Genomic DNA, 11,723 nt, shown 5'->3' on the forward strand with positions numbered 1-11,723 from the left:
GGGGCAAAGGGCATTTTCTGCAAGATTTTGTTTTGGTAGAAATGTTTTAATTTTCTGTTAAGAGTGAAAACAGAATGTTTAGTTTTGCATTACTTTGATCTGAAATGGAATATTTTTGGGAACAATCAAAAATATTTTTGTACAGATCACTTCAACAAAATAGAGACTTTTGTCTTGACTTCTATGAATACAGTACCTTGTGGGAATTACAGTTTGCAAGACTATTTTTGCCTTCTTTATAAACCAATTCACTGAGCTGCCATGGCATTATAGTCAGTGTGGTTCAGCTAGCGAAAATAGCCCAGGGCAGCTGAGATGCATTCAACTCCTTGAGGTGCTCTGGCAACTCCTGTGCGGGAAGGAACACAGTCACAGGAAGGTGGCATTCAATATTTAATGTTGTTTGAATGTTGCAGTTGAACTGTTCAGGTCTTGGAGCATTTCATATCAGTCTGGTAAGCAGAAATGAAGGATTCGGAAAATATGCTATTGTTCCTAGACTGTAAATTTTTGAGTTTTCTGTTCCATTAAAGTTGATTTTTTTGTTTGTCCAGTTTGAGACAAAAAAAAAAAATCAAAAAGTGGAGATTTCCAACTAGAAAATTACAATTTCAGAACTTTCTCATTTTCATGAGACTTACAAAGAATATGACTAATGTTAATCTGTTTTAAGGTGAGAATGGAACAACATATGACCTAACATAATTTCTTCCATAATGCATCACCCACTTTTACAAATGGAGAAATGAGCTAGGGTGCCACTAGGACAGAGTCTCCAAAATAATTAGGTATTTCCTTTCTGTTTGGGGATGCTTAAAACTTTTTAATATCTACGGCCAAGTGACTTGCTGAGAGTCACCAAGGAAGACTGTGGTATGGACAAGAGCTGAAGCCACTTCTGCAGCTCAAGTCCCTGCTGTGACCATAGCACCATCTTCCTTTCTAACCTAACACTTTAGCACAGTATGCATCCTACTGTTGGGCCTTGGCAGGTTTGCAGAAGGGCTCTTTGAAGGCAAATTTCTTTATCCTGTGTTTGAAGACACTCAATTGATTATAGGGATGTAGCCTAACTAGATCCGTACCTGTTTCAAGCCCAGACTCACCCATCACCCGTACCGTTTACATCCTGGCATGTGTTTGCATGTGGACTTAACACATACTCTGAAGTTTTCACAATGGGAAGAGCTTGCACATACTCAGTACCAGAGTATGGGTTTACTTCTGGTTCACATGGTCTGCAGTAAAGCACTTGCTTCCAGCCATTCTGTAGGCTTGGCTCATCCTACCACAGCATAGATGCTACGGGATCCAGCTACAACTGTTTTAGGCTTAGTCCTGTGGATGGAGGGCACACAAGTCATGACATCTGTTGTGCCTGAAGCCCTCTCTCCACTCTGCAGAGCATTTTTTACTGGTATTATCTTTGGGCAAAGGGGAGGGTTTGCTTTTCTGGAAAAGAGTGGTTATATCAGTGATGGATTTTATCAGTCAACCAACATTCTTTTTTCCTTTTGAAGTTGTAGGAAAACCGTTTAGTATCATTTCCTTCTTTTCTCACCGCTGGGTGTTTGGATGGATGGGCTGCCGCTGGTATGGATGGGCTGGTTTCTTCTTTGGCTGTGGGAGCCTTATTACCATGACAGCTGTCAGCCTGGATAGATACCTAAAAATCTGTCACTTGTCTTATGGTAAGAAAGAAAAGCTATATTAAATGGCTATAGAAAAACTATATTAAGTGATACCGTTTTCTAGACTGAAATCATACTTAAAGTCTTCAGAATGCTTCTGTTAAATATAGAGGGGAATACACAAGTAAGAAGAACATATTTGTATGACCCAAGTAATCCCAGCTAAATTTGTATTGCTGGACATAACACCTTCACTGTTTTCTCTCTGCTGTCTGCTTAAGACATGAGTTTTTGTAATCACTCATAGATAAATCACTTTGTGTCTATCAAGGCCTATTGACATTAACAGATTCAAGCATTGCACATCTTGCAAGGTCTTATGGCCCGACACACAAAGGTATTCTGTATTAGATGCCTAAATTCCTTTAAGATATGTGGCAAGCTATTTGAAACATCTAAAAGATTTGGATGTGCAATAGGTCATAATAAATGTGATATTGTCTCTCTACTATGGAGATACAACCCTAGAAGATGAAATGAATTTAGCAATGAAAGGTGTTTTCACCATATCCATCAATATCTTATCTCTCTTGAATATGAAGTATTACATGCTTCATTTTTTCCAGTTAAAAGATGTTGTCACAGTTTAGAAAAGATGTTTTTCTTGCTTCAGAAGGGACTAACTCCCCAACAAAATACTGGCAATACTCAAGGTGACTTTACATATAAGAAACACCTTTGGCATGTGACTTGAGGGACATACAACTGATCTCATTATAACGACATATAATATCAAGCATGTAATTTAAGTTACAAGAAACATTTGCAGCTAGGAAGTTTAAGTAACTAGTCTGTCCAATAGCTGAGTGTGCTGTCAATTAAAAGCTGTGGTACTGCACTAAGATCTGCTATCATAGATCCTGGCATGTCTGCGTAAATCATGGGTTTTAACTTGTTAGTCCTATCCAAATCCAACATGTTGAACATAGGTGATGATGGAGAGCTTGTAAACTGAAGCTTTTTCTAGCTGCAGTAGGGTTGCATGCAAGATGAGCAGAGAGGCAATATTCCACTTCACAACTCCAGGCATGCCATTAGCATTTAATAAAACAAATGGACAAGTAAACATAAAACCCCACCAATTACAGATACTTCTGATCATACGCACACGATGGTTTACTGTATTGGAAAAGAATGACAAGGTAAAAATAAATCTTGGATATGTTATTTCTTCTGTAAACCTTGTCTTTCAGTCACTTGCGTTAATGATTTATGTTGAGAAGTGTCCTGAGATCAAACTTTAACCAGTTAATATATGACAGGAAGAATAGGAAAAAACATACATTGCATCACACAGTTGCAGATAGTGAGCCTTCATGCTGAACAATGGAAGGCTGAATTAAATACTTAGTCCTTCACGTGCGTTGAATCTGCATCTCATCTGACCACACACTGACTACACCTTTACAGACCACAAAATGATTTTCAAAGTTACTAGGCAAGATTCCCATGATAATTGCTGAGCTAGCTGTTTGGATGGCTTTTGTATGGGATCTCCTAGGTTGTAAATCATCACAGCCTAAAGTAGAGATCTGAAATAATATCAGGTGGAGCCCTCTCTATGAGTGTGAATTTCTCTTCATGAGGTACGATGCCAGCTGGGGTGGCTAGCTGAGGGGTCACTATAGATAGCTGGAAGGAGGTGAGAAACCCTACAGCAGTTGTCAAACAGCCAAGCAAACTCTTACTGCATGTGTAGAATGATATATTCGATTGTGCCAAATACATATGGACCTGAGGTTGTAACTCTTGAATTATCTTCCAGGTACCTGGCTTAAGAGACATCATGCATTTATCTGTCTGGCAATAATCTGGGCTTATGCTACGTTCTGGGCTACGGTGCCTTTTGCTGGTGTGGGGAGCTATGCCCCCGAGCCGTTTGGGACCTCCTGCACTCTGGACTGGTGGCTGGCGCAGGCTTCGGTGGCTGGACAGGCTTTTATTCTGAGTATTCTTTTCTTTTGCCTCCTGTTCCCAACGGCAGTGATTGTTTTTTCCTATGTCAAAATCATTCTAAAAGTCAAGTCATCCACCAAAGAGGTTGCTCACTATGATACCAGGATTCAGAACAGTCACATACTTGAAATGAAGCTGACCAAGGTAGGTAGGAAGATTTAACTCAGTTTGCTTTGTTGGGTTGTAAAAACAGGCTTGGAGAACTTCAACTATGTACTCTCCTATGCTGAGCAATAGTACCATGCTCTGAAGGTGGTTCTTCTAGCTTTCTCCTCCATTACTGTCAAGATGGGAAAAGACAGGAGTTGAAACATAATTTTGTGATTAGGGCACTCGAGTCCCTGAGATCGTGATTCACTCTGAAGCTCTGCCACAGCCTTCCTGTGTGACTGTACACAAGTCATATCATGTCCCTGTGGCCCTGTTCCCCATCATAAAGCTCCCTTTGCTTTCAGAAGCAGTTGTGAAGAATTATTTTAAAGTGTTTGAGGTGCCCAGGAGTTAGAAAACCAGACAAAAAGCAGATTATTGTAACAGGGAAATAAAACTTTCAGATAGCTTACGTTCCTCTGTTAATGAAGATATAAACCAAAGTCACTCCTCTGACACTGCAATTGTTTTTATGCAAATAATGTATCATTTAGGTTCAGCCATGAGCTGCTGATAAAAATGTACTCAAGTGATAAAATTAATTTTCCATCTCAGACCGTATCCTATTTTCCCTTTCTGATTGAATCTATTTTCTGTTTGGCAATGGTGACAGCCATGATCCTTGCTGATACTCGTTATTGTGCCAGGAAAGCTCTCAAAATAAAAGCTTGTACTGAACAAAACCAGATTCCTTAGTTGTAGAAGATTCACCAACCTCTGTAAGCCATGCCAAGAGGGAGACAAGCAGCATCTTTTGCTTAGCTGATCAAATTTTATTACTTTTTGTGGGAGTTGAACTGAAAGTTATATAATATACAGCAGTAAGTGACATTATGTCTAAGCTGTACGGTCAGTGCTGCCAGTACAGTTGGTAAAACTGTACTTGCCTTTAAAAAGGGATGCTTCAATACGGTGCTGTTTTGTGGTTATTCAGCAACTTTCCTTTGAAGAACAATGGAAACTTTTGATTTGAGATTGCGAATTTATTTTTGCCATATTGGAGGGCTCATGTAAAGCTTCAGTGTGATCAGAATCAAAACACTGGTAATTGTCCCTTCTGTCTTGAATCTACAGTGGAGAACATAATGTTGGGATATATATAAATATGGAAAATGAGTCTCCATCATAACCCATTTAACTCCACAGCACAATTTATAACAAACAGGCTGTGTTTGAGATCCTGGACTCACATGCACTGTTTCTTCAGTGACAGACAACAACAACAAAAAGTATAAAAGAATGAAGTTTCCCTGAAAATAATATTACCATCATGATGTGGAATCAAAGGCTCCACAAAAGGTTATGCAATATCCAAAAACCCTGTGCTTTCTGATGATTTTTTGTCATAACCCTGCTAATTGCCTTATTCCAAATGAGTGCACATGTACTACTATCAGTCTGGATGCAGTAATAGTCTGTCAATGGCAGCCATATAATGGCATATGTTCTTTAGGATGTATTATTGCATGATGTCATTTGGAGCTGTATCAGGCTGTGACTGAGTACAGACAGGCTGGTTCAGGTAAAGTACATAAATCACAAATTTTGGCCCCAAACAGTTTTTCTTTAATATATATACTAAACATTCCAATGGCTACATTTCCTCCTGTTATAAGGAAGTCCTTTTCTCATTTACCAGAATTGCAATGTAAATGTTTGGTAGAAATTTGTTTTTTAAAGCATCTACAGATTCTAATGGAGCACAAAATCCATACTATGGGTTAGGAGAAAGAAAACTAGACATTGTACTAGCGTTCTCACTCTCAATTAAATTCCCAGTAGTTTCAGCCAGCTTATGCAGGTAAATACAGTCATTTTTTATCTACTGGAGTGGGTATACACAGAGACTTGACAGCTCGTGCCTTACTGAATGACTTTATGCTCACTTTTTCCATATTTGTCTTGAAATGGATTCAAATGGTTGGCATTTTTCCAGTGGAAATTTTTCCAGTCTGCCTCAAACCCCCTCCTGTGTGCAGGCAGAAGATAGACCTAGTTTATCAAAACTCTTCTCCTTCCTCCTGTTACCAGTGGCCATCCTTGTGACAGGTTATTGGTCCCACTGGGTTTTGAGGCCTCTGGGACATCAGCACGGCATACAAGAAAGGAAGAAGCCCTGCGTTAGATCAGGGTGTTGCAAACTCTCCTTCGGTTGCCAATTTCCTTTGCTTTTGCCTCCTTGACTGATACTGGGTGACGCAGAAGAAGGAGCTCTAGGAGATATAGACAGGAATATACCCTCCTAAACAAACTCACCTACAGAGACCCTCAGGGTGCCCCACTCCCACACACCATCAGGACCTAATTCAACCCTGGAAACTTCTTCAAAGACTTTGATTTTGTGAACTTTGGAATCTGATTTCAAAGGACTCAGAATCTGGAAAACTTATGCTTAATAATTTTTTTGGTTTGGTTTTCCCAGTGCATGCTTTTTTCACTCTGGAATGGAAAAGAGACTGAGTTTCTTTTTGACAATCTGAGGAATATTTGGTTGGAAGAGACTAAAGAAGTGAGAGGCTTCTCAAATAAGCAAGAAAAAGAAAAAAAAACCAACACGGAGAAACCTTGTAGGAAATGTTTCCAGTTTAACCTGCGTTCATTTGAAAGACCTTGCTAAGATTTTCAAAAACTTTCACAGCTTTATGTTATATATTATCCTAAAAAAGAGAGTCTGTAGGTTTTGAAAGGACTCTCCTCCTTAAATAATTTAAATTTACCATCAAAGAATTATTATTTTCTGAGATCTCATTTAGTTTCCTCATGTTTAGCCAGACCCTATAGCATTTTTAGAGGTCTGTGATAACAGACTCATTAACTGCTCTGTGTGAAGTGAAAGAAAAATAGATGCTAGATAAAGAGAAGAGAAACGAGTGACAGCTTTTGTTCATATTGTAAATTTATATGAATTGAGTTACCGTTTTTCTTTTCCATTCTGTGGCACGTTCCCTTGCATTCTGCCTAGCTATGTGCTGTGCTGTCAGTGTCCAGCTCTGCTAGATTAACCTCTTTCTCTCTTTCCTCTTTTCCTCTCACAAGGTGGCAATGTTGATCTGTGCAGGGTTCCTCATTGCCTGGATCCCTTACGCCGTGGTGTCCGTGTGGTCAGCCTTTGGACAGCCAGACTCAGTTCCCATCCAGTTTTCAGTGGTACCAACTTTGCTTGCAAAGTCAGCAGCTATGTACAACCCAATTATTTACCAGGTCATTGATTGTAAGTTTGCCTGTTGCCGGTCAGGAGGATTGAAGACACTGCAGAAGAAGAGCTCTTTGAAGAAATCAAGGTAATCTCTTCTTTGAGAAGTAGGATATCTTTAAGTTCCAAAAAGTACCAAACAAAGATCTACCAAGAGTCACAGCTCTTTGAATCTTATTTCTTATTTTTGACCATGACCTATTCAGGGTCTTTCTTGCTATGGACATTTGTAAAGTGACTCTAGGTGTAAAAAGAGAAGCAAGGAGTTCTTACTTTTAGATCCAGCTGCAACTCCATTGATATAATTGAAAAAAAGTTCCATTGGTTTTAGTGGCTTTTGGATCAGTCCTGACCTCCTGTTCCTTTTCTTTTATGTCATCATTTGGGTTACCTCCAGAAGTGTGTTGATGACCTCCATTGCCAAGGAAGTAAACGGGAGAGAATTGTGTAATTCCTTACATATTTAACCTGTTATTACTATGCCTTTCAGCCACAGAGTTATGAGGGGGAGACAATAGTTCCTTAATCACCCTGTAGGTGCCACTCACACACACACACAAAAAAAACCCCAAACAAACAAATCAAAGTGTAATAAGATCTCATAAAAAGGCCTCTTTTCTATTTACAACTTTCTGGCAAAATCTGTGCTGACCACCAGTGGAGTTCCTGGAAACACTAATTGTGCACTTGGAGGAAAAATGCTTCTAGTTCTGTCTTATGCCAGACAAGTATCTTACTTCTGTGACTGAGCAACGATGAGATAATGACAGACATTAATCTGACAGCGTAGGCTGATATAAAGGCCACAAATGCTCTACCACATATAAGTGACTGTGAATCCATAGAATTCCAGTAGAGTAATTTGCTTCAAAAGCCTAGAACATACATGCCTCAGTATGTACCTATTAGAGGCACGAAGGCCCGTTTCATCATTCATATTATTCCCTTACCAATTCCAGCATTTTTTGATGTATTGTTCAGAGTGTGAGTCAGTATCTCGAGATTCCACAGCTTCCCTTAGCAGATTATCCTACAATCTTACACTCAGATTCATCTCATCTGCAGAACATACAGAGTTTATATAAGTGTTTGAGGTGCAGAATTTATAGTTTACCAGAAACTCTTCTGCAGTTTTAGGCAAATGGGAGACAAATCCAAAGTAGCCTTCAGTGAGTCTTTGGTGGCTGGATTTGTGTTTAACCTCCATGTTATCACTCTGAGGGAGGAAGGAGGTTTCACCTAGTCCCTCACGCTGAATGCAAGTTGACTTTCCTAGGCCTGTGCAGTGAACAAAAGGTTCTGGAAAAATCACTTCCCAGAATTAGGAACTTAATTGTCAGCTTGGTATGAACAAAATGATTGTTGTGCTTTCTCCTTCCCGTAGGATGTATACCATATCTGCACACAGAGACTCGACGGCGATGAACGAAACCCAGCTGGAAGTATGAAGGCTCATTTCACATACAGCAAATGAAAACCTGATGACAATCAATCATACTGTCTCAAGTTCCTCTTTCTGTAAATAAATTAAAACATGATGACAGTTTTATTTTACTCCCTAGTCCTAAGTACAATGTGGTTCTTTCCATCCTGACCAAAATAGTGTGATTAGAGCTGGGCAAATATTTTAAGTACTCAGAGGAAGAAGAAACAGAGAAGATTCATTTGTATAAAAAAATTTTTATTCACTTCAGAGCCTTTAAAATCCTTTTTTTTTTTTTTTTTAGCACTAACAGAAGTGATAGTGTGGATGATATTCTCTCTCATGGAAAGGGAAATATTCACAAAGGCCAGTTTTAGTTTGCTAAAGCTAATCTCCCTAGATTCCTACTGCAGTCACTGGAGAACTGGAGCATGAGAGAAAGGATTCCTTAGAGGACAAATCTGAGTCAGATCTTCACTTATCAGCGCTCCAAATCACCCACTGGAGAAACATTAGCCCACTGATTATCCCTTGTAAGTATCTCTCCAACCCATGTGCCTACAAGCTATCTTAAAACCACTTTGACTTTAGTCCTTCAATATTCAGAAATATTTTGGTTTTAGTCAAGGCAAGATCAGAAGTGTCACACTCTTATACCACAGATGGTCAGTATTTGTGAATGAGAGGGAAAGTTCTCTTGCTCAAATGCTAGTTTCATTTAAACAATTTGGAATCATGAATGACTTTGCAATAAAAGAGCAGAACCTAAATGAAGTCAGCCCCGTACAAGTCAAACTAAGCCAACCAATAGTTTGCACATCTTTTTACCATTCTCTGGCCAAAATTGCAATGAAATGTGATGGCAATAAGATGACAGGTTTGACTTCTTGAACGGTAACTGTTTTTTTTCACCTTCTATTGTACTTTTCACCATTCTTTATGAGATCACTATTTAAAGTAAAATGACAAATCATCCCTCGATCCTAAGCACGAAACCTGACTCAAAACTAATGAATTCATGAGAAAGGTTACAACATAGGTGACAGAGAAGTGTTTCTCAAGTGCAGTTGTATCCAATTTTTAAACACTAAGTCCTGGAAGGATGAGGATTAGGAACGATTTAGGAGAACAATAGTCCTACTAAAACAAAGCTTCTAAGTTCGTAATACACTCAATACAAAAAATAGTGTGCCTTGAAAAGACCTGCAGAGTAAGGCTGCCAAAATAGTTGCATTGGATCTGAGCCATAATTATTCCCATTCTCTTCTTTTTCTTTTGGATTTACCTTAAGGTAGAGGCATTGCTACAGATGAAAAATTAGCAGTCCAATATAAGCAGATTTTTAATGCTTAAAATAATGATTTTGATGTTTGTATGTAATTTCTTTAGGAAGAATATGATACTATAAAAAATAAGTTAATTTCAAATCAAAGAGTCTCCCACACAGATTTGTGTTGACTGCTCATTAAAAAAAAGAAAGTACAAGGGCTGAAATTTTCTTCTGAATTGTTCCTTTAAGGAAAAAAAGCATTTATGAAAGAGTTTCAGTTGTTTTCCTGTTAAACATTTAATGGTGCTTCTTATCATACTGTTGTTTCACAATTGTGTTTAACATGTTTTCCCTGCCATACCAAAATGAACTTCTTCTGTAGCTGATCTGTAGTGATGTTAATCTTGTTTTATACAATAATATCATAAAGGTTTAAAGTAATCTGATGTTTGTTGGCGTGTCCCAGTGCTCCCATTGTGGAGTGCAAACAGTTGCTGTTTTCTCCAATGATATTCAGACAGTGTAGCAGAAGTTAAGTTTTGTTGAATTTCCTAAACTGAGTAGAAGAAAGTATTGTTTCCTCCTCTGCAATATTTTAGCAAAAGAAGTTTGAGTAAATACTAGAAGAACTCACAGAGGTACAAGGAGTTTCCATGTTACCTATACAATGTTTTGTGCTAATTTTTCCCAAGAAGTTGAGTTCTTTCACTTCTATAGACCTTTCAGTATAAGGCAAGTTTATATCTTGACTCTGGTTGCAAGTTGTGCCCAAGAATTGATCCAGAGCAGAAGGCATACTTTACAATGTTTCCAGATTTTGTTATGAAGCCATTAACAATCTTCCCTCCATTTTCCTGCACCTTTTATTCTTTTCTTCATCCAGGCAAACTTTGGTTGGTATCTATAGATGTTTATCGTAGCTAAGGTCTGATGTAAGGTAGACGTACTGTGGCCCTATAAATGCAGGTTAGTTGGAGCAGAGCTGCTGGTAAGACTGTAGGAGTTACCCGCTGGTCTGGCCAGATTTCAGGGCAGATCAATTCGCAGCTTGTGCATGAACGCTTCCTGTAGTTTCAACTGGGGAAGATTTTCTCTTTATTTTTTTTAAATTAAGTACTCTCTTCAGAATTGCTGCTGGGTCATCCCAGAAATGGATACATACTTGTGGTAAGGCTGAATTTTGTATTCTTAAAGACTGTAAAATATTTTTGGATTCCACTATAGGGAATGTACTAGATACATGTGCTATCTAAATAGTTCAGAGGTTTAGTAAACTCTAAATGTGAACTTCCAGAATCATGACAAACATGTTTCATATGATTTATTTAAATATATTTATTTTTTATTCAGTGCCATAATTATATTTGTTTGAAGACACGGTTTTACCACTACTGAATAGTATGTTGCTCTGTAAGAAACACTAGGACTCCAATTTGAGCATGAGTTAGAGACATGTTTATACTGAGCATGTGTTCAAGTGAAAGATGTTTTCTTGAATCAAGGAAGACATAAACATTCAAGCATGCAGTACTATAATTTAAATGCAGAATCTGAACCTAAGACCTCATGGATCTCATTCTTTTCAATGATAAAAGAGAACCTTCTTTGTCCACCTTTATAAAGCAGATCATATGATTAGTTCCTGCTCTGTTTGGGATCACAGTGCCAGAGGAATAAGGGGCCTTATTATGGATTCAAATTTTCAAGGTCAACTTTGAATTGAATTGAAGGCTGTAGCCTGATGGTTCAAAAGGTAATCATTTGCCATTGATGCTCAGGACAGAGTTTTGTCCTTTCCATGTGTTGAGGCTGATAATTGATGATTATATAAAACTGAGACATGTAACCTTGGTCTGAGGTCATGAAAAGACAGTGAATCTCTGGTTTTTTCTGTTTTTTTCTATTCAAGAAATCTTCTAAATGTTTTGCAGGATTCAGACTTAACATTGTTTTGTGATCTGAGCTTAGTCAAAGCACAAACAAAGCAAAGCCTACGCAGTCTGATGAATGAGTAAGGAATAAAACTCTGAAGGAAGATTT

General features: G+C 38.3%; 1 protein-coding gene across 1 annotated transcript in view; it reads left to right on the forward strand.

Annotated features, from left to right (window-relative positions):
- Positions 1 to 8,636, forward strand: part of LOC128151886 (opsin-5-like) — a 29,920-nt gene extending 21,284 nt beyond the window's left edge. The window contains exons 4-7 of the mRNA XM_052809639.1: positions 1,521 to 1,691; positions 3,457 to 3,791; positions 6,834 to 7,078; positions 8,375 to 8,636. Of these exons, the coding sequence (XP_052665599.1) occupies positions 1,521 to 1,691; positions 3,457 to 3,791; positions 6,834 to 7,078; positions 8,375 to 8,438 (815 nt within the window). The 3' untranslated portion in view covers positions 8,439 to 8,636. The remainder of the gene's footprint in view (positions 1 to 1,520; positions 1,692 to 3,456; positions 3,792 to 6,833; positions 7,079 to 8,374) is intronic.
- The last annotated feature ends 3,087 nt before the right edge of the window (positions 8,637 to 11,723 follow it).

This window comes from Harpia harpyja, chromosome 15 (genome assembly GCF_026419915.1).
Source record: "Harpia harpyja isolate bHarHar1 chromosome 15, bHarHar1 primary haplotype, whole genome shotgun sequence".
Lineage (NCBI taxonomy): Eukaryota > Metazoa > Chordata > Aves > Accipitriformes > Accipitridae > Harpia > Harpia harpyja.